The sequence below is a fragment of the Furipterus horrens genome, unplaced genomic scaffold (assembly GCF_987537825.1).
Source record: "Furipterus horrens unplaced genomic scaffold, mFurHor1.1.pri manual_scaffold_4, whole genome shotgun sequence".
In the NCBI taxonomy this organism is placed as follows: domain Eukaryota; kingdom Metazoa; phylum Chordata; class Mammalia; order Chiroptera; family Furipteridae; genus Furipterus; species Furipterus horrens.
In genome coordinates, this window is record NW_028327174.1 from 192968586 (window position 1) to 192991745 (window position 23160).

A 23160-nucleotide genomic window follows, 5' to 3' on the forward strand; every position below is an offset into this window, starting at 1 on the left:
CTTACAGGGGTCAGATCCTTTAAATACACCAAATACATTCAGCCCTCAGAATAAGACTGTAAGATGGGGACTAACATTAAGTCCACTTTACAGACAAAGAAACGGGCTCTTAAAGATTCAAGAACCCCAAGCAAAGTACAGACAAGGCCTTTCTGACTCCAAAGAAGCACGGCACGCTTCCCAGTTTTCTAAATGTATCTTCTGCTAGAAGGTTGAGTTCTTAATTGTCTGCACATCCAGGTACTTGTTGAGCACCTCCCATTTGCATGTAAGGCTGTGACACAGCACCGCGAAGACCAGAGAGCTTACACGTCATTAAGGAGCGGGCACAAAGACAGACAGACATTCACGAACTGTCAGCGATGGTAAGCACTGTGAAGGAGCGGAGGGAGGAGGGAAGAAAGGAAGGGAGGGAGTCCGGAGGCCGTGCGTAGAAGCTGAGATTCTGCCAGACAGAGTGGTCAGGAAAGGCCTCTCCGCAGAGCTGACATCCAGCCGAGACAGCGCCAGCCTCGCCCCCACCCAGCCAGAGAGAATGGCTACAGCCAAGGCGCTGAGATGGGAACAAGCTCGGATGTCTGTGGGACAGAAAGAAGGCCGTGCGGCTGGGGCATAGTGAACAAGACGGGCAGGTGACAGAGACGGAGAAACAAGCAGAGGCCAGGCCAGGAAGCTCTGATCTCACTCGAAGGGCAATGGAAATCCACTGCAGGGTCTTAAGCACGGAAGAGACATAATCTGATCTAATTTTTAAAAAGATCGCTCTGGCCACTCTGTGGAGAAAGGACTGTAGAGGAGGCTGTGCTGTGGGAGTCCAGGCAGGACTAGTAGGAGCGGCGTGAAGGGGCTGAATTAGGGATGCACATTGAACGTGGCATCCATGGGGCTTGCTGATGGATATGGGGACTGTGGAAACCAGACTTTTGGCTGCATCGGTGAGACAGACAGCAGCGCTGTTAACTGATATGAGAAAGGTAAGTACAGGGAGTTGGGCTTTGGATGGACTGATGGTGACGTGTCTATTAGACATCCAGGTGGAGATGGCAGGCAGACAGCTGACTATGATCTGGAGAAGGTCTGGGCTAGGGGATAAATTTCAAAGTCCCCAAGCATATAAAAGGCCATGGGAGAGGGAAGATACAGAGACACGGGCTAAGGACACAGCTCTGGGACAATCCAACATTCAAAACGCAGTAAAGGACACTGAGAAGGAGAGGCCAGTGAGGCAGAAGCAAGCAGGGGGGAGGGTGGGACACAGAAGGCCACAGAGAGTGGCCAGCCGCTGCCGCTGCCGCTGCTGCTGCTGCTGGAAGGATGGCACTAGCCACTGAACTTCTCAGCTTGGAGACGGTCACTGACCTTGATAGTGAAGCTAAGGGTATGAAAGCCCTAGGAATGAGATAAAGAGAGGATGGAAGGAAAGAAAGTGGATCCAGTGAATACGAACAGTCCTTCCAAGAAATCTTGCCTTTAAGGGGAATAAAGAAATGGGGCAGTAGCTGGAGTGAAACTGGGGTAGAGATGGTACAGGAGGAACTTCTCCCAAATGGTTGGTATAAATGCACGTCTTATGCTAATAGGTTGATTCAGTTACTAATGATGCAAGAGGATAGGAACTTGTAAATGCCAGAGGGCGGGTTGGTCTTGGATAGGAGGATATTTATTTCTTCCATTCCAACAGCAGGGAAGTCAGAGTTTGTGGGTACAGAGGCAAATAAGCCGGCAGCAAGGTAGGAAAGGAGAAATAGCTTGAGTTCAGTTGTTTGTTTTTTTCAATCAAGTATAAGGCGGATCATCAGTCAGGGAGGGGAGAAGAGAAGCTGAGAAAGTCTTTTGCTGGGCAATGTTGAATGTTCATTTTGAAATTAATGATGATAATCTGATCTGTCATGTAACATGAGATGCTGGCCAGGTCAAGGTCTTAAGAAAGCATTGGATGCAACAGATGAACAGGGATCATCTACGCCCTGGGGAGAGAGTGTTCATTCCCTGAACATGCAACAGCTCTGAAATAAGGCCGTCAGCTTATTTCGGGGACTGGAAGAAGCACAGAAAGCAAGAACAGTGCAGATGCGAGCTGAAAGACAGGGCTGCCAGGTCACACACGGCCTAGCAGGCCATGCTAACAATTTTGATAGCAAGGAAAGTGGAGAGTCTCTGAAGGTCTGAAGTAGAGAAGTAACTGCTCTGGAAGTGGCGTAGAACACGGACTGGAAGGGGCAAGGGAGGCTGCGCAAGGCTAGCGGAGACCCTGCAGTGATGCCGGAGCAATCTGGTGGGGTAGGGACAGACAGGAAGCAATGGGGATGATGAAAAGTATGTCGATGAAGAGCAGTGTTAGAGGCAGACTTCGGTTTGGGAGGGGAAGAGAAGGGGAGAACCCACAGATGTGGTCCCTCTTCACCATGGACGGTACCTTTACGCACTTGCCAGTTCTGCTCCCCCGCAGCCTACACACGCCCAGTCCCCCCAGCGCCTCTCTCTGGTGGTACCTTACCTGTCCCTCAACCATGCCCAGCAGAGCAGACTCGGATTTTCTAGGAGTTAGCTTCCCCACTTCTATTACTCAGAGCTCAAGACTGTATTAACTTAAAAAAAAAAACCCCCAAGGACTCCCCTTTGAGATATCAAATTTCACACCTAATTTTAGGCTACAAAGACCAAAACATTTAGGTGATAAAATCCTAAACCATGTCCTCTAGGGAACAGGGCCAAGACGAATTGGAAGCATAACACAGGGGCACCACCAGAGAGGAGGGGGCCGCCAGGCGGGCCTGCCCTGATCCTTTCACTCCGTCTCCAACGAATAAATTGCTCCAGCTGGTCAAGTGCAAGACAACTAATTGGGTTAAGGTAACTACTGGGCAAGTTGCTTCCTTGTTTCTCCCTAGCACATGGGTAAGCTGAATCAGAGCTCTCTGGGGCCCAGCCCTTCTGCCAGCCCCTTCGGCCCTAGGATGGAAGGCTAGAAGGTGGAGGAGCTCAAAAGCTGAAGGGAAGGCTCTGCACTGGGGTCATCAGACGCGGCGCAGCAATGACCACAGAGGCACAGATCGCAGGCTGGCCACTGTGTCCGGCACATGGTACGACTCTTACCTGAGGGCAGTGGGAAAGGGGAGGAGTAAATGGCAGGGCACAGTTTAAGCAGTAATATCACCAAAACCCCACTTAATGCTAACCTGGATCTGTATTCTATACCCATCACTTCACTGAATCCTCAAAAGATACCTATGGGGTAAATAAGCATCATCACCCCAACCTCACAGATGAGGAAACCAAGATGGGGCTGTATGTCACAGGTCTAAGTTACACAGCTGGACCAGGGCACATGTCTGACTCCAGAACTGTTTTTTCTAGTGCCCCAAAACCACCTACCTTCTGAAGGGTATTCCCAGACAGGAGATGGTGTTTCTGTGACCAATCAGAATCCTGGTTATCCCAAGGAGTCTTTTTATTTATTTTATTTAATTTTTAAAATTTACTGACTTTTTAGAAAGAGAGAGAAATGCTGATTTGTTGTTCCACTTATTGATGCAGCCGCTGGTTGATTCTTGTGTGTGCCCTGACCAGGGATCAGACCCCCAACCTTGGCATAGCGGGACGATGCTCTAACCACTAAAATACCTGGCCAGGGCACCAAGGAGTCTTTTTAAAAGATTCCTCCAGAAAAGTCTCCGATGGCACTACCATGGACTAGCTAAGGAAATGTCAAGTCCCCAAATGTCAGCTCCCACACTGTAAAAGGGAGATCACCGGCAGCATGCAAGGTGGGTGTGAGGGTAAAATGTGATCAGGCGTTTTACTAAAGGTGCCAGCCTGGGCCCCAGCACAGAGTATGCGTACCAGAGGGGGCTCACAAGAGCCCTGAGCGCCGGGTCTCCTCTGTCGTGGAGCTCAATGTGCATCCGAACGACAGCTATGAGCTTAGGGCAGCAGGTTTGGGCCCATGTAGGAAAGCCTTTTCTAATACTAGAACTGGCCAGCGATGGCTTGGAGACCTCTAGAACCTACAGAAAACAGGTAACTAAATTACACAGGTCATAAGCCTGCCTGCAGGGTGCTGGCCCATGAAGTGCTTTCTTTAAAAATGTAACTAGGTCTCGATTTTTTTAAAAATCAAGAGATTTAGGGGCTTCTACTGAAAGACTGGAAACGCTGAGCCCATGTGTTTGCAGGACAACAATCAGCTGGGACCGAGAAGCTCCTGTCTACAAGAACGGAGCACTCATCCCCCAACCCACCCCACTCCCACGACGCCCACTTAACTTTCCCCAGCTCACATCACCCAACTACATTCTAGGTGGTCCTCAGAAGGGCAGGAGGTGGGGGAGGTGCACCTCTTAGCTCTGATGTAATATTTGGGACTCGGACGTTGAGGAAAGCCTCCATTTCTCAAGAACTGACGATGGTCACCTTGGGTGTGTCCCCCAAGAGGACTCGTGTGCTAGAAAAATGTTAGAGGTCAGGGCTGGGGAAGGGTTAGCTTGCATTAGCTCACAAAAAAAGAACGCTTTAATGCTTTTTTTTCCCTAAAGAACTACCTATGAGGCTTAGTGCACCAATGATATAGAAACAGCAGGGTCCCTGGCTCCTGCCAAGAGTCACGGGCAATGGTCACCGCTCCGCTTCCCTGTCTATACTGGGAGAACAGAAACACTTGTTGAACACACTCCTCATGCCAGCCATTTTCCAACCACAGGACTCTGTCTTATCCCTGCAGCGAGCCCAGGGAGTGGTCAGAGAAGCTGAGGCACTGAGCGATGAAGGTGCAGCCCTTTCTGGCCCCAAAGCCCAAACAGCTGTTGACAGACCAGAAAGAATGTAAAAGGGAGAATACTAGCTCCTGAAGGATTAATTTTAAACACAAATGTCCCACATGTTTCTCCATTTTTGTTTTAAGAAAAACACCCTGTAGTATTTCCTCATGTAAGAATGACTCCCAGCAGATATAATGAGAAGGGAATTTTAGTCCAAGCTCAGCACAGGACAGCAGCCACAGCTACTGTGGCCGTTTTTAAGATGTTGTAGAACCGGAAGACATTTCATTGGGCTGATTCCTCTTGCTGACACCCAGACAGCCCTTCCTGGGGCTCGCAGGAATAATTCTAAAGGAAAGCTTGCTTTCTCCTCTTTATAATGGGCCTGCACGAGGCTTCGCTGAAGTCCCCTCACAGCCACTAGCATGCAGCCTAATGACTTAACTGCATGACTGGTGAGTTTCCTCCCAAGCCTTCTCAGGAGCTCTCACAGGTAAATTACACGGCAGCAACATCTCCGCCCATTTAGCAAAATGAGTTTGTTCTCCCCTCAAACTACAGAGACAAAGCAATGCCTGAGCCCCACGTCTACCTGGATTCCAGTAATGATGTGGCCTTCTCGTTGAAGAAAGGGGTAAGCAGGTTCATGAGCTCGCTGTCCTCTAGACTCTGGTCTCCAGGGCAGCCAGGTCTGTGGGCTCCATCATAGTCTAAAATATTGGAATCCATGCGCCTTAAATATCCATTTTTGCAGCCCACTTTGGAGGAGTCCTCAATAATCTGCAAATCATCAAAGTATGTGGTCAAATAACGGACTCTGGAGGAGGGGAAGGGGGCATGTGGAGGAGAGAGAGGATGGAGACAGAGTGAGTGAGCACAAGGACGCCAGGGAGAAAATGAAAGGGGGAGGGGGAAGAGGGGGACCCAGGCACGCAGGGCCACACACACTCTCTTTACAGCAGGGAGATGCTCTGGCGAGAGCGCAAACATGTTGACATCAGTTTCCTCCTCTGTAAAATGGGGACAGTGATGCCACCTCCCGAGGTGACTATGAGAACGAAGTGAGATGATGGACTCACCTAAGTGTGTGGCGCAGGGTCTTACCCACTGTGGCATGTGCGTCCCCCCCACCCACCATGGCCTGGAAAGTTGTTCCTAAGAAGGGCACAGAGCCCATGCCATTAACAGTGCTTCTGGCATTTATAGAGGCGTTCGCAATGGATCCTCCCTGTTATATAACAGAAAGCCAACCGGCTCTTTACAGACACATCCTAATTAATGTAACTTTGATTTGTCTCATTAGGGAAGTGGAGAGTTCCTAATTCCCATGGAGATGTTGTTTACAGATCCAACTTCTTAGGTCACTGAGGGTCCCAGAGGAGCGGTGCCAAGTATGCGTCTAGTTAAAGCCTGTGCTGAGCGTGTCTTGAGGTGCTGCAATTAGCATTCTTGCCCCTCCTTGCCAAAGCTGTAAATTTCTTCTACCGATCTATAAATAACTCCCCTGACTTCATTACTGCTGGTGATATATGCACTAGCCAGCACCCCCTCTCTCCACACTTGTAAAATGATTAAGATTTTAAATGGAAGACAAGACCTACACAAATGAGCTGTTATTTATAGGGTCTTATTTGCCACCAATCTAGTTATTAAATCCATCTAAATAAGCAACCTCCCAAGAAGAAAAAGTCTAGAATATAATAAAAATAGAAATTGCTATCATTTACTAAGCACTTAGTACATGCCTTTCTGTTAAAACATCACCACAATTCTTACAAAAAGTATTATTATCTTCATTGATGGGGAAACTCAGGCTTGGGGGTTAAGCAAAGGTGAACCAAGGTCACGGGGAGTGTGACCAAGACTCAAAGTCAGATCTCACTGCAAAGCCCTCACTTTTCATTGCTTTCCTCTCTCCATTTTATCTGCGTAAGGATCTACATTTTAATGACCTCCCATTCGTGACTCCATGAACTTGAAAACCTCGAAGGCCACAAATGTTACATCTGCAGCCCCCTGTCTCCCACCTCATCCCCATCTTTAGGGTCCTTTTCAAACTCGGACAGTGTTTGCGCCAAGTGTTCAGTACCAATGTAACTGGAGGAACAGTCTATGTGGACAGAGTCAAGTTCTCATCAGTGCCCAGATGACACTAAACTGGGTTCCAGGTCAAGAGACTGCAGAGAGCCCCTGAGAAGGGGATTCTGGTTCTATCGGTGGCTCCTTACACTGTAACCAAATGATCTGTGGGTTCACAGCAGTCCAGAAAGGGCTCTTGTCTCAATAGATGTCACTGACTTACTCTGTCCCTTGGATAAACCTTCCCCTCATCGGCCTCAGTCTCCAACGCATAATAAATGGGTCAGGTTAAGTCTCTAAAGATCTGTCCAGGCCTGTGTCCAATGCCTGTTACTCTCCTGTTAAAGCCCTGTTTTTATTTGCAAGTATGCTCGTTTGCTGTTTCACGACTGGCTCTCCCACCCAGCCTGTTAACTGTGAGAAGGAAGAGACCTGGTCTCATTGCTCTCCACGCGCACACAGCAGGGGCTCGATCCAGGCGGAATGAACAGAAAAGCCCTTGGACTCGCCCCGGACAAGAAGACGGGCTTGGGCACAGAGAGGGGCCGACGGAGCGAGGAGTTAACTGCCACGTCCCTACCTTGGTGCTCTGCTCCGAATGCTGGTCACTCAGGGGATTATTCTCGTCATCCTCGCCAATTCTGACTGTGTCCTCGTCCTCCTTGCTGGCTGGAAGCTACATGGTGCATGGAATGGTGTGAAAATGCAACCCAAAAAAAGATGCAGCATGAATATGTATGAATAAGTCAGCGATGACTTTTTAAAATAACGCAAAACAAAAAAACAAACCAAAAAAGAGGCAGAAACAAATGGCAAAGCCATGAAATAAAATTAACTGAAGTTAGAGCTGCTAGTTCTGGCAGATCACACACAGCTGCCCAGGGTCAGGCATCATTTCAGGACAGACTCCCAAGAAATAACTCGGGCCATTTCCCCTGCCTTGCTGGGCCTTCCCTGAGCCGCTGTGAATTGAATACTCCGTCTGTTGTGCTGCTGACATTCCTGCCGTTGCTAAATTCACTTTCAGATTATATAAAAGTAACGAGATTTTGAAAAATAGCTATTGATGGAATTGAAAATACCAGAAAGCAAGAAAGCAGTACATGAAATTTGTGGTAGGCCTGATTTATGTACCGCTCCTCCTATTCAGCACAGGTTATCAACCTCTTTTTGGACTGTCACGCTTCTGCAGCGGACAGTCCCAGCAACACTGTCATTCTGCGGACAAAAAGTCCTCAGTGCTAATAAAGAGTGTCAGGCCTCCCTGATGATAACTTCATGCTTTTGAAAATGAAGGACAGTTATTTATAAGAAGTGCCCAAACCCCTAATGCTTTAAAGAAGTGTTAAGTCCCAGGGGTTCTGCATTCTGTAGAGCGGACACTGCAAAGTTCTCGAGAGGGCCAAATCTCAGCTCTCGGGAAGAGGAAAATTCCAGGCATGGGACACCTGGATTAATCAAATTAAAGCAGGAGGAAACGTGGCCACACCCAGGAAGGGAATCTGTCAAAGCTGTTTCAAAAATTATACCAAACCCTGTCTTACCAAAGTGTAAAAACTAAGCGCTGGGTCACTTGCTGGGCATGCGGTAGATATGAGAGGTCTAGGGTTCTGTCGCCACAGTTTTAGTCTACGAATTCCCACATTTGGTCAGTTACCCCCATGATTCTCCCAGCCCAACTTAAATTTTTCTGATCTTCCTTTTAGAGGAAGCCCTTGTTTTGGAAGAAGAAAAGCAAAACACAGCAAACTGACATCAGAAAAGTCATTTTATAGAAAATTTCCCAGGGTCAGAACATAGTCAATCTAACCATATACAAATCTGCAATGAGGATCAAACAGAACTGATGATCACAAATCAGATCTTACTATACTAACTATCAAGCAATAAACAGACTAAACATGCATAAGTATACTTATTAAGGCATAAAAGTTTCTAAACATAGGTGAGGAACCCTCCCTTGCTACTGGCTTCTTCCTTCATTATTAACACTTTCTCAGGGATATACATCAACCAGAACTATTAAACTTGTTAATGAGAGCATAAAATGATAAACCACTAGGGAAAAAATACTGGAATTTTTTTTTTATATAAAACTAATAACCCTATGACCCAAGAATTCCATTCCTAGGTATTCATCAAGAGTATTGGAAACATATGTCCACATAAAGGTTTCCCCCCTGGCTGGTTTGGCTCAGTGGATTGAGCGTCAGCCTGCGAGCTAAGTGTCGCTGGTTCGATCTTCCAGTCAGGGCACATCAGAGAAGGAAAACTCTGACTCCAAAAAACCTCCGCTGCCTTGCGGCATACCTCTTCAGGGGAAAGGCTAGGGGAGTAAACCCCGACAGAAAATCCGGAGCCGGAGTCCCTAAGGCGGTTTGACGTTGTAGTCAACACCGGCAACTCCTGCGGTGCACCTGAAGCCAAGCTGTATTGACTCCGTCTTTCCCTTGGATCCTTCAGCTGCGAAGAGAGGGGGGGTCTGCTGCATGGGCAACAGCAGACCCTCCATATCACCCTGCCCAGGCTCTGTAGCTTCAGCTTCACTGGAGAGGACACTCCAGCGACATCGCAAGATGTCGATTCAACACGGGAGGAGACAGATACCGTGTCACTCCCGAGTTGGACTGCACAGCCATTCTCAGCGGTGCAGATAGACTCTTAAGAAGCTACACCATCGTCTCTCGAGACGGACGGCTGCCGACGACATAAAGGTTTATATATAAATACTCATATTAGCTTTTATCATAATATCCCAAAACTGGAAACAATCCAAACATCTATCAAGAGCAGAATGAATACACAAACTTAATATATTCATACACTTGAATACCACTGAGCAATAAAAAGAATAAACTGTTGATTCAAGTAACAACATGGATAAACCTCAGAAGCAAGCTGAGCGAAAAAGTACTACACAAAAGAAAACATCCTTTATGATTCCATTTACATAAAGGTCCAATACAGGCAAAACTGATCCCTGGTAGAATAAAATTAGAAAAGTAGCCGGGGGTGAAGGTGGGAATTGACAAGAAGGGACATATATGATCTTGATAAGGATTTGGGTTACACAGGTACATAAATTTGTAAAACTTAGCAAATGTGGGCTTAAAATCTCTTCATTTCATTCTGTGGACATTTAACCTTAAAAGAAAAAATAACTATAAAACATATTCAAGTTAAAGATAAGCATGTTTTGTATTTACGGAGAAGTGTACTGATGTTTGTATATTAAAACGTATCAAAAAGATAAGATGCAGTGATGATGGAAAGTGTTAATAGCAGAATCTAGGTGGAGAGACGTCCCTGACTATAGCCTGGTCTAGTCACTCCTATGTGTCAATTCTCAACACACTTTTGTAAAACACATAAATTAATAACCAATAAATAAATATAAGGAAATAACAGGCAACCTCATGAGAGATTTTAAGTGCCCTTTAAAACAAACGAATGCCCGTTCTTGGTCTTTTGTTTTCTGGCTGGTTTGGAGGTCAAGGGCTCACACACAGGGAGAGAGCAGCGGGCAGCAGCTGGAGGGATCCACACCGCAGCAAGAGGGATCCACACCCCAGCTGGAGGGATCCACACCACAGCTGGAGGGATCCACACCACAGCTGGAGGGACCCACACCCCAGCTGGAGGGATCCACACCGCAGCTGGAGGGATCCACACCGCAGCTGGAGGGATCCACACCGCAGCTGGACAGATCCACACCCCAGCTGGAGGGATCTACACCGCAGCTGGACGGATCCACACCCCAGCTGGAGGGAGGGATTCACACCCAAGCTGGAGGGATCCACACCACAGCTGGAGGGACCCACACCCCAGCTGGAGGGATCCACACCGCAGCTGGAGGGATCCACACCCCAGCTGGAGGGATCCACACCGCAGCTGTAGGGAGGGATCCACACCCAAGCTGGAGGGATCCACACCGCAGCTGTAGGGAGGGATCCACACCCAAGCTGGAGGGATCCACACTGCAGCTGGAGGGATCCACACCCCAGCTGGAGGGATCCACACCCCAGCTGGAGGGATCCACACCGCAGCAGCCATTTTGAAGATAAACCTGACAAACTGTTTATCAAGGCCTCCTGCTACATACCCTTTTGTCAAATTAGAAGATGTAGGAGGAACGTATATAAAAATAAATGATATGCCTATTTTATACCTATATCTATTTGTACTTTTGACCTAGTAACTACATATCTGGAAATAATCTGAGGGAAAAAAATCCTAAACCCAGAGAAAAATCTGGGTCCAAAGACACTGAGTGAGGAAATGTAACGTGGTGAAGCACTGCAAACGACCTCCACGGTCAACAACAGCGAGGAGTTAGCGAAATTCCAGTACATCCCTAAGATCGCATAAGATGCTATAACATAACAGCCACCGGAACAAACAAAAACAAAACTGTATATATGTGCTGCGGGCATACATGTGTCCACATACACAGACAGAGCAACATTCCAAAATGAGAGCTAGCTGTGAGAGAGCAGGGGTAATTTCTTTTCTCGTTTTTCCAAGTATTAGGTAATGCTGTGGGTTACTTAAATATCAGAGAAAAAATACTGAATTTTAAAATCACAAAATATATTTGCTTTGGACAAGCATGCCCAGCACGTCCCTGCCTCCCTTCTCACCAAAGAGGACCATGCCCACTCCCCGGGGCCAGTGACCGCCCCTCCCTGCCACCCCCCCCCCCCCGCCCTCGCCCCTAACAACACCTCCTCCCTAGCTCAAGCTTGTCTGGGGACATCGCCCTCCCCAGGTGGACCGTCTGTCCCGTTCCAGGGAAGATGGGGCAGCAGTACAGGGGACAAGGCTGTTCACAGGGAGCGTCGGATTGAAGCGCAATCTGACAAATGACTCAGATCTGAATCAGCTGCTATTAAGATCTCAGAGTGGGAAGAGGAAAAAGCCTCTGTTCTCCAAAGGACACAATGGGACATTTAACAGATTTTTTTCAAAGGGCAAATGAACAAACAAACTCTCCATTTATGACTCAAATGAAGTAGGTGAAGAATGAGCTGCTTATTAAAAATGCTGCCTTGGAGAAAATAAGCCAAGAGACTTGTTTCTCCCTAAATGGACTGCAGATATTCTTGGTTTTCAAAATTATCTGGAGCCCTGGAGGCTTAGATCAATAACATTCCCTCTCTCAAAGACAGCAGATGGCCAGAGCACAGCATAAATACCTTTGAGCATTTCCCACTTCGCAGGGGGAAGGACACAGCTTAAAGCTGACACATTTTTCCCCAGAAGTGATGCAGCAACGAGACTTCCGTTTGCCTGGCATGCCAGGCTGACTTCAAGACAACTCTAACCAAGAAGATTCCAGGGGACGCCAGTGCACACAGGTCCTCCTGAGTTCCCTGCTGAGAAGGGTTGCCATTTTCTGAAAGCAGCCGGCAGGTGCCGGGAGCGAGGCTCTGCGGACAGGAGGGTTAGGCCAAGTCAGGGGCCGAGGGCAGGAAATGACGAACTTCCTCAGCCTCGCAGCTTCAGGGCCCTTCCGTTGTACAGCACAGGCCGAGAACAGAGAAAATCAGATACAACACATGGCAAAGATGAGCAGAGACCAGAAGTCGCCAGGGGGAACGAGGCTCCCCTGGTCCTTCCTGGGGCGGAACTGAAGCAACGACCACTCACCCTCAGAACACAAGCCCAGTGAGCCACATGCTCTGCAGGGGCCATTGCAGACGGACCCCGGATCTAGCCTCTCAGGGCCCTGTCCAACTTTTCAAAGCCACCAGAGAATCCCCATAGCCCTGAACCCAGACTTGTGGGCTGACGGGACCCTGACTATTTATTTCTGCCGTGCCCCCGTGCGTGACAGAGTGCAGGAGCTCCCGGGCACGTCATATCCAGAAGACCAGATGCCATAAGAAAACACACCAAATTCGGAGGATTAATACAAAAAGTAAATGAAAATTGCATTGACGCGTTTGCCTTTCAATGGTAATGAATTCGTTAATGTTGCATCTATACCACCCAAATTATCGGGGTGATTTGGCAACTCTCCAGCCTTCCAGATGTGCCATCTGCAGCACAGATCCCGGGCTGGACTCGGAGTCAGAAAACCACAACGTATCGAATGTGTCCACACAGACAGGGCCCAAACCGGAGAAAGCCTGGGGACACAGCTGCTTACCCAGGGGGCCTCAAAACCTCAACCGCAGCAAAGGGAATTTCAGTGGCGACTCCCCAGGACAGACGCAGTACTGAGAAATTTGGAGGGTTATTTCTCTTGTAATTAGCATATGACAACGAGGATGTTTTTTCTTACCTCCATTTGTTCTGTTGACCCAAGTCTGCCATCCCCTTGGAAGCCCAAGCAGGAGAGATCAAAAATGGTTTTCTTCAGGTGCTGGTTGTCCGTATACAGTTCCTTCACTAGTTGTATGAGGTCACTGACCTAGGAGATAAGAGCAGGGAGAGGACTAGATACCCACAAGCAGACATCAGCTTCCCAGGGCCACAGCCCTTCCTGCCCGTAGTGCCGTGGCCATGGAGAATGGGCAGCCGGGTTCCTGTCTTCCGGCTGCCCCAGGGGACAGCGAGAAGAACCACCAGCAGGCCTGTTCGCGAATCCCAGAGCCACCACCCCAAGGCACAGAGATCCCGGGCAGGTTGTCCGGGCTAAGCCTCCATTTTATCTGTGGAACGGGTGACTGTGAGACCTGCACAGGGTCGCAGTCACAGTACACTGAAGTCCTTGGTACAGTCTAATGACAGCTAAGACTATCTCTGTCTTGCACTTGAGACACTTGGGTGGAAAATGCCCCAGTTTCTGAAACTGTCAAGAGCCATATTTTACAGCATCGCCTTCTTTGTACACTTATCTAGCAACGTCAGTAATAATACTAGTCTTCAATGACAAAGCAATTTATAGCTACTAAAATCCTCCTACAAGCTTTAGTCAATCATTCTCGACAAAAATCTTCAGGAGATGGATGGGCTAGTGTGACTATCCCTATTTTACAATGAAGAGTCTGAGAGGTAAAGAAGTTTATTGCCCGAGGCCCCACAGCTGGGGGTGTCTGGAGAGTTACGTGGCATGTAACAGCCACAGTGCCCAGCCACGTGGGAAAGGGCAGCTGCCTCCACAGGGGCACAGCCAGCCCGGCGCTCTTGCTGGGCAGGTACATAAGCAACTGAGCAGACGCCACCTTTGTTCCCAGAAAGTTTCGAATCCCAGCAGCCAATAATTTTCCAAAGCCTTCTTAACATGGTCATCATTAGCCCCTCCGAGGAAGTGGGAAATCTCACCCAGACTGCCTACCACAGCAGGTGTCCAAAACGCACCAAAACATGAATACAAATTGAACCCGACCCTCACGGTTATAGTGGGAAGTATAAGACATCCTGATTCTATAAACACAGCCCCTAACACAGCCCTTAACCCTGGCAGCAGGTATCATCACCCCACGTTCTTTACCTTCAAAAATTAAATGTGTCAATGCTCCCCAAAATAACGAAGTTGTTATAGTTCTCCTTTCTCTTTCTTACTTTTGTACCTTACACCGGCTATTTTCTCTTTCTCTGCTGAGAAGACTCTCTACCCAGACAAACTCCTATTCATCCGTCAAAACCCACCTCAGGTCTCGCTTCTATTGAGACGCTTTCTCTGACAAAGTGAGCACTCCCAACCCCAACAGTCATACCCTCTCCTTCTCTGCTACCTCTCTACCTGCACGTCTGCCTATCACAGCAACCCTTGGACTTCATATTGCAATTGTTTACAAGCCTGTTCACTCTACCAGAATGTGAATTATTCTGAGACAGACACTGAACCTGTCACACATGTATGATAATTTTATAACTAAGCAGTCTCCTCTGAGCTCACACTTCCTATTCTTATCAATGGCTCTTAGACCCTTGAAACACTAAACCATTCTAACCGCACCAATGAGTAACAGAGTGAAAAGCCTTTTCAGCTTTAAAAAAGATTTATTGATCAAACCTGAACATTTATTCTTTCAAAAAGCATCTATTAACTCCCACTACATGTGCCAGGTACTAGGAAATCTGAAATAAATAAGGTACAATCACCAAGATGTTCGCAGCCTAGCGGAGGACAGAGAGAAACACCAGACGCGTGCAGACCCACGTGAGAGGGGCATCGATGTGGCTGGTACAGAAGAGAGGTGAACAACCTGAGGGAAAGGCAGCTCGCGCCACGTGGAGGGACTGGAGAACGTCTACTAGAGAAAAGATCGCTCCTGGGCTGGTCCCCAAGCCCGGGAAGGAGCGTGTCAGACATGGGGAGGGCACTGCAGGGCACGAACGGAGCCGGGGCAAAGACAAGCAGGGAGGAGAGGGAAGGAAGGAGAGGGAAGGGGTCTGAGAATCTTACCCCTCTGATGAGGAACCGAAGAGGCAACAAATAACCAACAAAGCACTGAAAGTAGGAGGCCGATACCTTTTTCTTAAGTTCTTCTTGAGAAAACTGCTCCACCTGAAACCGATTGTGCTCTTCAAGGCAAATACTCAGATAAGACGTTTGATCGCTATAAAATGAAAATGGTTCTTCTGCCAAAAGAAGAAAAAAGTGGGGGGAGGAGAAAAAGAAAATCAAAATACATCCTTCCAAGACCAATCGCAGTGCAATCCAGCGCAATCCACCTCAGGCAGCTGGAACTGGGTGGGGGTGGGGCTGCTGGGGCAGAAGCACACAAAGGGCGTCTAAGCTTTGGAGCCAAAGTATAATAATTTTCCCTCCTTTCTCTACAGGCTGCTATCTCAAAGTATGGTTTCCTCATGGGCTGTATAAGCTTTCACTGCAGCCAGTTCTGAATTGTAATCTGCATATCAAGTGTTGTGCCTGGAGACCCTCCTGAGTGGCACGAAACATGGTGATTGGAGTTTCAATGAGGGAGTGATTCTGTTTAGGTGAGAATATAGGAAAAGCGGATGTGACCCTCAAGGGTAGAGCCCTCCACAGCAGCGAGCTTAGCAAGTGCAGGAACTGCCTGCTCGACCTTGTAAGAGAACCTAGTCACCTACCTAAGGGACGGCTTCCCCCGAAGCCAAGGTCACATCCTAACAGGGCGGGAGGGTGCAGGGGAGGGGTGGGCTGCTCACTGAGTAAGGCACAGCCACAAACACGACCTCATTGATTAACACATGTAAAAGCTGATACACCTAATACACTAGAAATAACTAAACTTCAAAGAAAGATGTCCTGGCTCATCTCTGGATAAATCAACCCTCCACTGCCATCCCTGAGCCTCCATTTCTTCAGCTGTAAAATGAAATCAACACCTGCTCCACCTAATGGGATGCTTGTCAGAATCAGGGATGAGAAGTTAGGTGTCTGGCACTGGGCTTTATACACAGCAGTTGCTCAAGAAATGTCAACCTACCAGCATGACATAGTTTTACCATACGGGCCGGGCCAGAGATACAGAGAGGAGGAAGATTCCCATCCAGACTCTAAGGGGCTCGGGTTCTAGCAGGGAGACGGCTGACACTATTGAGGTGTGCGCAGCAATGCCAGCACCACAGGACCTCGCAGCCCCCCCTAAATGAACCCACTTGGGGCAGGGGCAGTGCAAAAGGCGGTTTCGATATGAAGCAGCAATTTCACACCCACGTGTCTACAGCCTGGGCTCTCAGCATGCGGTGCAGTGGTGGGCAGAGCCCAGACGTCTTGGGCAACAGGGCTGTTTCCCAGAGAAAGGGGACTGCAAGGTTCCACAGTTACCTGCAGCTAGAAGTAGCAAATGCCAAAGGACAGAGCAGAGGTGGCAGGGAAACAGCCCCGCAGCAGACCTCTGCAGAATTAATCAGTTCGCTGGGTCTTCTAGTGCGAAGGCCAAAGCCAGCGCTCCCGGACTGAGAGAGCCAACATGGGCACGGTCACCACAAAAGGGATCCCCAGGCGAAGTCCTGCGGTTGCCTCATGTCCCGCTGGAGTCTAGAACTCCCCTGAAGTCCGGCCGAGGCCCTCCAAGTGGAAAAACCAAGGGAGACCCATACAAGGCAGCCTGTACCTTCCCGCCTCCGAATCTCGCCGATCTGCTCCTCCAGCGTCCTTCTCAGACCCCGGTAGGCAAGCACGTCCCGCTCCAGCCGCGCACGCAGGGCCAGGATGTTGTTCAGCTCAGCCTGCAGGTTGCGGACACTTGGTAAAACAAGCACCAGACATTGTAACAGACCTGTTTGTGCTTTAAGACGCAAAACCCCACCAGTCTTCCCTTTGATTTTTACATCATTTGCAGTTACTTTTTGGTTATAAATGTAAATAGGTTTATTATAGAAAATTTAAAATATCAGACAAAAGCATAAAGAAAACGAAAATTACCATGCTCCCACTCCCAATTAACACATGGCAGACTGTATTCCCTCCCAATCTTTTTCCCTAAGTTATTTTTGCAACGTTGAAATAATAAGGGACATACGATACAACGCTAAGTTGTGCATTCTGCGCTTAAATACCTCCCTACGTTTTTGGAAATTATATGCAAACATCATTTTTTGACTATGTAACATTAATAGGTGATGTTCCACCTTTTACTTTAACAAATCCCCTATCAGTGGACATCAGGATCATTTCCAAGTTTTTGCTACAGATAAAATTAAGTACAAACAGTTTCACGCCGCAGAACGTGGCTCTGTTTGGAAGATGCCTATGGAGCTTGGGTATAAAAGGGGCAGCTTTCCAGAGCCTGGCTGTCGTCTGGCACCCAGGCCCCAGGAAGGGGAGACGAGAGAGCGTCTGTTGCGTCACTCCAGAAAGACGCGGCACTGGAGCAGGGGTGAGAGGAAGGAAGAGAGCAAAAGAACAAGTGAGTCGATAAAAGAAGTGGAGGAAGCCCAATTTAGGGGCCAGCAGAGTGGAATGGGTTTCTATTCTGGGTGGGGCGTGCCAAGTTTCACTTCAGGGTCACAGGGATAGAGTGCTGAGCTGCAGAGAGAGCAACCCAGAGCTCAGGGGTGGCCGTGAAAACGCACACCTCCCGGCATCGGCACTGATCTTGTGGACGACTGTCCAACAGCATCTCTCCAACAATGAAAATGTTCGGCGGCCACGCTGACACCACAGCCGCTATCTGAAGGTGCCTACTGAACATGTACGCTGTGGCTAACACATGGAAGAACCGAGTGCTTAACATTTTAACATTTAGATTTAAATAGTCGCACGGCTAGTGGCTACTAACTGGGCCATGCCGGAGCACAAGGACTGGAAACTCCCACTGATGTGCCCACGGCAGGGACCTGAACCCGGGATTCACCCCAGCTCTCAGAGGGATGGAACTCCCGCTGACACCTGAGTAACAGAACCAGGGTTCACGGAGCTCTGCGCCGGAAGCCTTGTTTCACAGTCAGGTTAGTTTTGTTAAGACAAATTCCCAGCAGTGCAATTAGTGGGTCAAACTATATGAACGTTTTTGAGGCCACCAAAGCACCAAGCAAATCAGAAAGCCTACTGGTTTAGACCCCGAGACAAACCAGTCCCTGTCCAGCACTGACCTATGGTTCCCTGAGAGTGTCCATCAACACCTCGAAACGATGGCTTTAATGTGGTTTTTTTCTAGGGAAAGGGTCCATAAGCTTTTAACAGATTTTTCAAAAGGGGTCCGTACCCCAGAGCGGATAGGAGCTGTTGCTCTAAATGCATGTGCTAGAGACTCAAGCCCCACTTCTCCTTCAGAAATTTCTCCCAGCTCCATCCACCGGCCTGCGCACATAAATCAACATATATTGGGAGGAAAATAAACCATTATGTCTAATCTTCTATGCTCACTGCTTTGACGATGGCCCATTGTGATGCCGGCTTCTTGCGAAGGAAGGGGCCCTACGAGCAACTTGCACCCACTTCCATTTCAAGGCAATCATAACGGCCAATTTGTAAGGCTGATGGAAAACCTTCCAGGGGTGTCACAGCACAGCACTCGCACAGATGCGGTCGGGCTGCAGACACATTTAACCAGGAAAAAAAAACAAAAAACAGGAGATTGTTTTAGCGCAGCTCCCGCGATGAGGGCTGGGAAAGCTACCGGCTTCACTCCCGCCCCCGTTCTCCATCAGAGCGGAAAGCACTCGGCCGCAGCGCCTGTGCCTGCCATTATTAACGTTTCCCCAACTCCAGACTCTCCAAGGTTGGGGGGTTAGTGGAACAAACGAAGCGAAGGTAGCAGATGCCCTGTGCGTGCCTCTTTCTGGAATGTCGGGGGGAAGGTGGCAGAAAGGGGGAGAAGTCAGGGAGACCCAAGCTCCAAAAGGCAAACCACTACCAAGTAGCTCCATGACCTCAGGCCTTAGTCTGAATTTCCTCCTCTGCAAAACGGGGTAGGGTCTGTCCTGCAACACTGTTTTCAGGATTAAATGAGATGTTACATGGCTGGTTTAGCTCAGTGGATTGAGCGTCGGCCTGCGAGCTAAGTGTCGCTGGTTCGATCTTCCAGTCAGGGCACATCAGAGAAGGAAAACTCTGACTCCAAAAAACCTCCGCTGCCTTGCGGCATACCTCTTCAGGGGAAAGGCTAAGGGAGTAAACCCTGACAGAAAATCCGGAGCCGGAGTCCCTAAGGCGGTTTGATGTTGTAGTCAACACCGGCAACTCCTGTGGCGCACCTGAACCCAAGCTGTATCGACTCCGTCTTTCCCTTGGACCCTTCAGCTGCGAAGAGAGGGGGGGTCTGCTGCATGGGCAACAGCAGACCCTCCATATCACCCTGCCCAGGCTCTGTAGCTTCAGCGTCATCGCAAGATGTCGATTCAACATGGGAGGAGACAGATACCATGTCACTCCCGAGTCGGACTGCACAGCCATTCTCGACGGTGCAGATAGACTCTTAAGAAGCTACACCATCGTCTCTCGAGACGGACGGCTGCCGACGACGACGACGACGACGACGACGACATGGGAAAGAACACAGCATAGTGCCTAACATATACTAGATGCTCAACACACATCATTTCCTTCCTTCCTAAAAAAACCTCAAACAAAAGACAGTATTTATAAGTCAAAATTTCTGATTCTCATGAGTTATAACAATGATTCTCCTCTGGAGACCATGGTGGCACCCAGGGAACAAGTGGCGATATCTGGAGACACAGAGGGTTGTCACAACTGGGCAGGAAGGGCACCACAGGCACGCAGTGGAGAAAGTTAGAGATGCTGCTGAAGAGCCTGCAGTGCACAGGGCAGCCCCTCCTAACAAAAAATTACCCGGCCCCAGAGCCCAACGGGTCGCTAGGAAGTGTGCACTGTGCTAGTTCTCGAGATGAGACACGTCTGTGGAAGGGCCTGGGCTCAGGGGCCAGGGAGACCGGGACCCTGGTGGTTCCCCACTGTAGATACCTGGACCACACCCTGAACACCTCCAACCCCAGGTTTCCTCTCCTGGATACAGGATGAAGCCACTGACTTCCAGGTGTTGCGTGGGGAACAGATAAGTAAAGGGAGAGGGCCAGACACAGTTGCCTGGGAGCCCTGACCCCCCTTCCCAATCCTGATCACAAGCACAGTGACATGTGTCTCCAGAGACATCCCCTGCACTGCCGGTCTCCAGGGACTGAGCAATGCTGACGTTACCAGAAGGGGCGCCACCTGCCTGAGCCCACGCTCCTGCCCTCCACACACGGCAAGGACTGAGGATTCAAAACCCCTGATAACTGCGTTCATGCGTATAGGGACACTGAGGCATACAGAAGCCTTTCAGGTCGTTCTCTTAATGTGTTACCATGTACTGAGTGTTTACATGTGCCAGGCAGTATTAGGGCTTCACACGCTGTCATCTCATTTCTAAACCACCTTATAAGGTAGGAAGGCAGGTAGGGAGGAAAGCAGAGAGGCAGGTCAGCCACTCTCAACTGTAAAAATACACAGGCTGAGGCTCAGAGGGAAAAGGGATTTAGCCCAGAGGTGCCGAGTGACAGAGCTCGGCCCTGGCCCAGCTCTGGACATGAACGGAAACCTAGCAAGCATCGTTGTCAGTCACAGCACTGACCCATCTTGGTCTCATCCCACATTTTTTTTTTTTAAATCCTCACCCAAGGAAATGTTTATCGATTTTTAGAGAGAGGAAGGGCGAGAAGGAGAGACGAACATCAACACGAGAAACATCGCTCAGCTGACTCCCGTGCCCGACCCAGCCGGGGATGGAACCCGCAACCCAGGTGTGTGCCCCGACTAAGGACTGAACCTTTTGGTGCACAGGGCGACGCTCCCACCAGCTGAGCCACCCGGCCAGGGCCCATCCCACATTTTAATACATTAAGAAAGAGCCTACGAAACTGAGAGCCATCATGACTCTGAGGGGGCAAGAGTCACGTCCGCACCCGCAGGGCCTGCCAGTGCCCGGAATCGGATCTGGCTCCCGCCCGCAGGAGCGGCAGTTAAACTCACTCCGCCCGTTCCCTCGCTGGGTTTCCCAGCCTCACTCGACCCCTTCCCCAACTGAAAATGACTAGCAGCCAAGGCTCCTGGAAAACACTCACTTTCTGAGAATAATGCCTGCTTTTCATCTTCTCTGAGTTCATTTTAGGTTTAAAAACCTGAAAGTTATCTCAAACTTAGAAGATGGAGGAGGGGAGTCCATCCAGTGAACACTTCCCAAGTGCCTACTCCATTCCAACCCCCGGGACAGGCACTGGGAAACTGAAACGAGACAGGACCCTGCCCCGAGGGAGCTCGCAGGCCAGACAAGGAGGCAGGGCACCCCTGAGGACTAGTGTGGGGCTCCGGACAAGGGTCACCCTCAAGGCGAAACCTCAAGGAGCCGTGGGAGACAAAGGGAGTGGGAGCCCATGTGAAGGCAGGGGCGGGAGAGCACGTGGCCCGGGGAGACATGATGAAGACTTCAGGGCTACAGGGAAGGGCACAGGGAAGGAGCAGGGAGAAGGAGTTTTTCTTTTCTTTACTTTTATTATGGAACACTTTGGCCACATACAAAAGAAAACACACTGTAATGTAACGAGCCCCTCCTCCATCTACGCCATGCCCCAGACCCAGCAACTAGGGAGCCGTGGCCAATCCTGTTCTGCAGGATGCCTGTCCACTTCCTCAGCTTCTGTACTGTTTTGAGATAACCCCAGACACTATTCCTCCCACCAGTAACTATCCCAGTGTGTAGACAGATGAATTTTTCACTATTAGAAATCACTGAGGCCACCCCTGTATTTACAACTGGGCAAACAGAGGCCCAGAGCAAGGGCTAAAAGATGACCACTAGCCCATAATCCGCTCTCCTTCCCTCACCTCACAGGCACTGAATCATCCCAACAATTCTGTGAAGACCCAAGTCACTTGAGTGAGTCGCAGGGTTCTGTCCCTCATCACTCGTGTGGCTCTGGACAAGGCGTTTCACCTCTCTTACGGAAAACAGGAATAACAGCATCACTTATCTCACAGAACAGCTGTGAGGGTCATTTAAGATAATACACAGAAGCAATAATGAAGTATTATAAAAATCTAAGTGATTATTACTCTAATATTTTTACCCTAAGTTTGTTGTCAAAAGTCAGACAACTCTTTTTTTCTTTATTTACTGATTTTAGAGGAAGGGAAGGAGGGAGAGAGACACATCAACTTGTTGTCCCACTCATTTATGTATTCATGGGTTGATTCTTATATGTGCCCTGACCAGGGATCGAACCCACAGCCTTGGTGTATCAGGATGACACTCTAACCACCTGAGCTACCCAGCCAGGGCAAAAGTCAGACAATTCTTGATAGAAAATAGATATATTTGATTTAAACAAGGCAATCATCATCCAAGAACTTTAAGCTTCCTAAGAAAACTTTGCTGCCTCAGAAACAAGAAGCATCTATTCAAAATACATGTGTGTGCGTGTGTTCACACTCATGAGTGTGTGATGTCCAAACAGACAACCTTACCTGTCTGAGTCCTGCAGAGATTTTACCAGATGGGTATAGATGTCCTGCTCTTTCTTTAAGACCTGAATCAGCTCTTCATAGTCTGATTGTTGTTTTTCCTGTAAATGACAATGGGCATCTGACATTAAGAGGAGAATTTTAAAAGAGCACACCCTTACATTATGCAAACATACGTGGGTTTCTAAACCCAAGCGAAGGTGATGCCCAATGCCAGGCTCTGGATCAGGCCACAGTCAGAGAGCACCACCTGCAGGAGGCGTGGGGAATGGCTGTCCATCTCCTACCTCAGCGTAAAGCTGAGAGCTGTGCTCCCAACACTAAAGAGCTGCCATACAAGGACCATCATAGTTACCCCATTTGCCCATCATGAAATAGTCACCTCAGAGTGTCTGGTCATCGTTTTCACAACACTACAAACAATGCCTTCCAATTTTCTCTTGCGCCAATTTAAAAAAAAAAAGAAAAGAAAATTTCCTA

The 23160-nt window shown here is 48.9% G+C and overlaps 1 protein-coding gene across 1 annotated transcript in view; it reads right to left on the reverse strand.

The window, feature by feature from the left end:
• CDK5RAP2 (CDK5 regulatory subunit associated protein 2) overlaps positions 1–23160 on the reverse strand; it is a 165023-nt gene that overhangs the window by 60460 nt on the left and 81403 nt on the right. The window contains exons 15-20 of the mRNA XM_090274639.1: positions 22684–22781; positions 16832–16962; positions 15259–15368; positions 13123–13251; positions 7417–7512; positions 5350–5537 (exon numbers count right to left, since the gene is read on the reverse strand). Coding sequence (XP_090130765.1) covers positions 5350–5537; positions 7417–7512; positions 13123–13251; positions 15259–15368; positions 16832–16962; positions 22684–22781 — 752 coding nt within the window. The remainder of the gene's footprint in view (positions 1–5349; positions 5538–7416; positions 7513–13122; positions 13252–15258; positions 15369–16831; positions 16963–22683; positions 22782–23160) is intronic.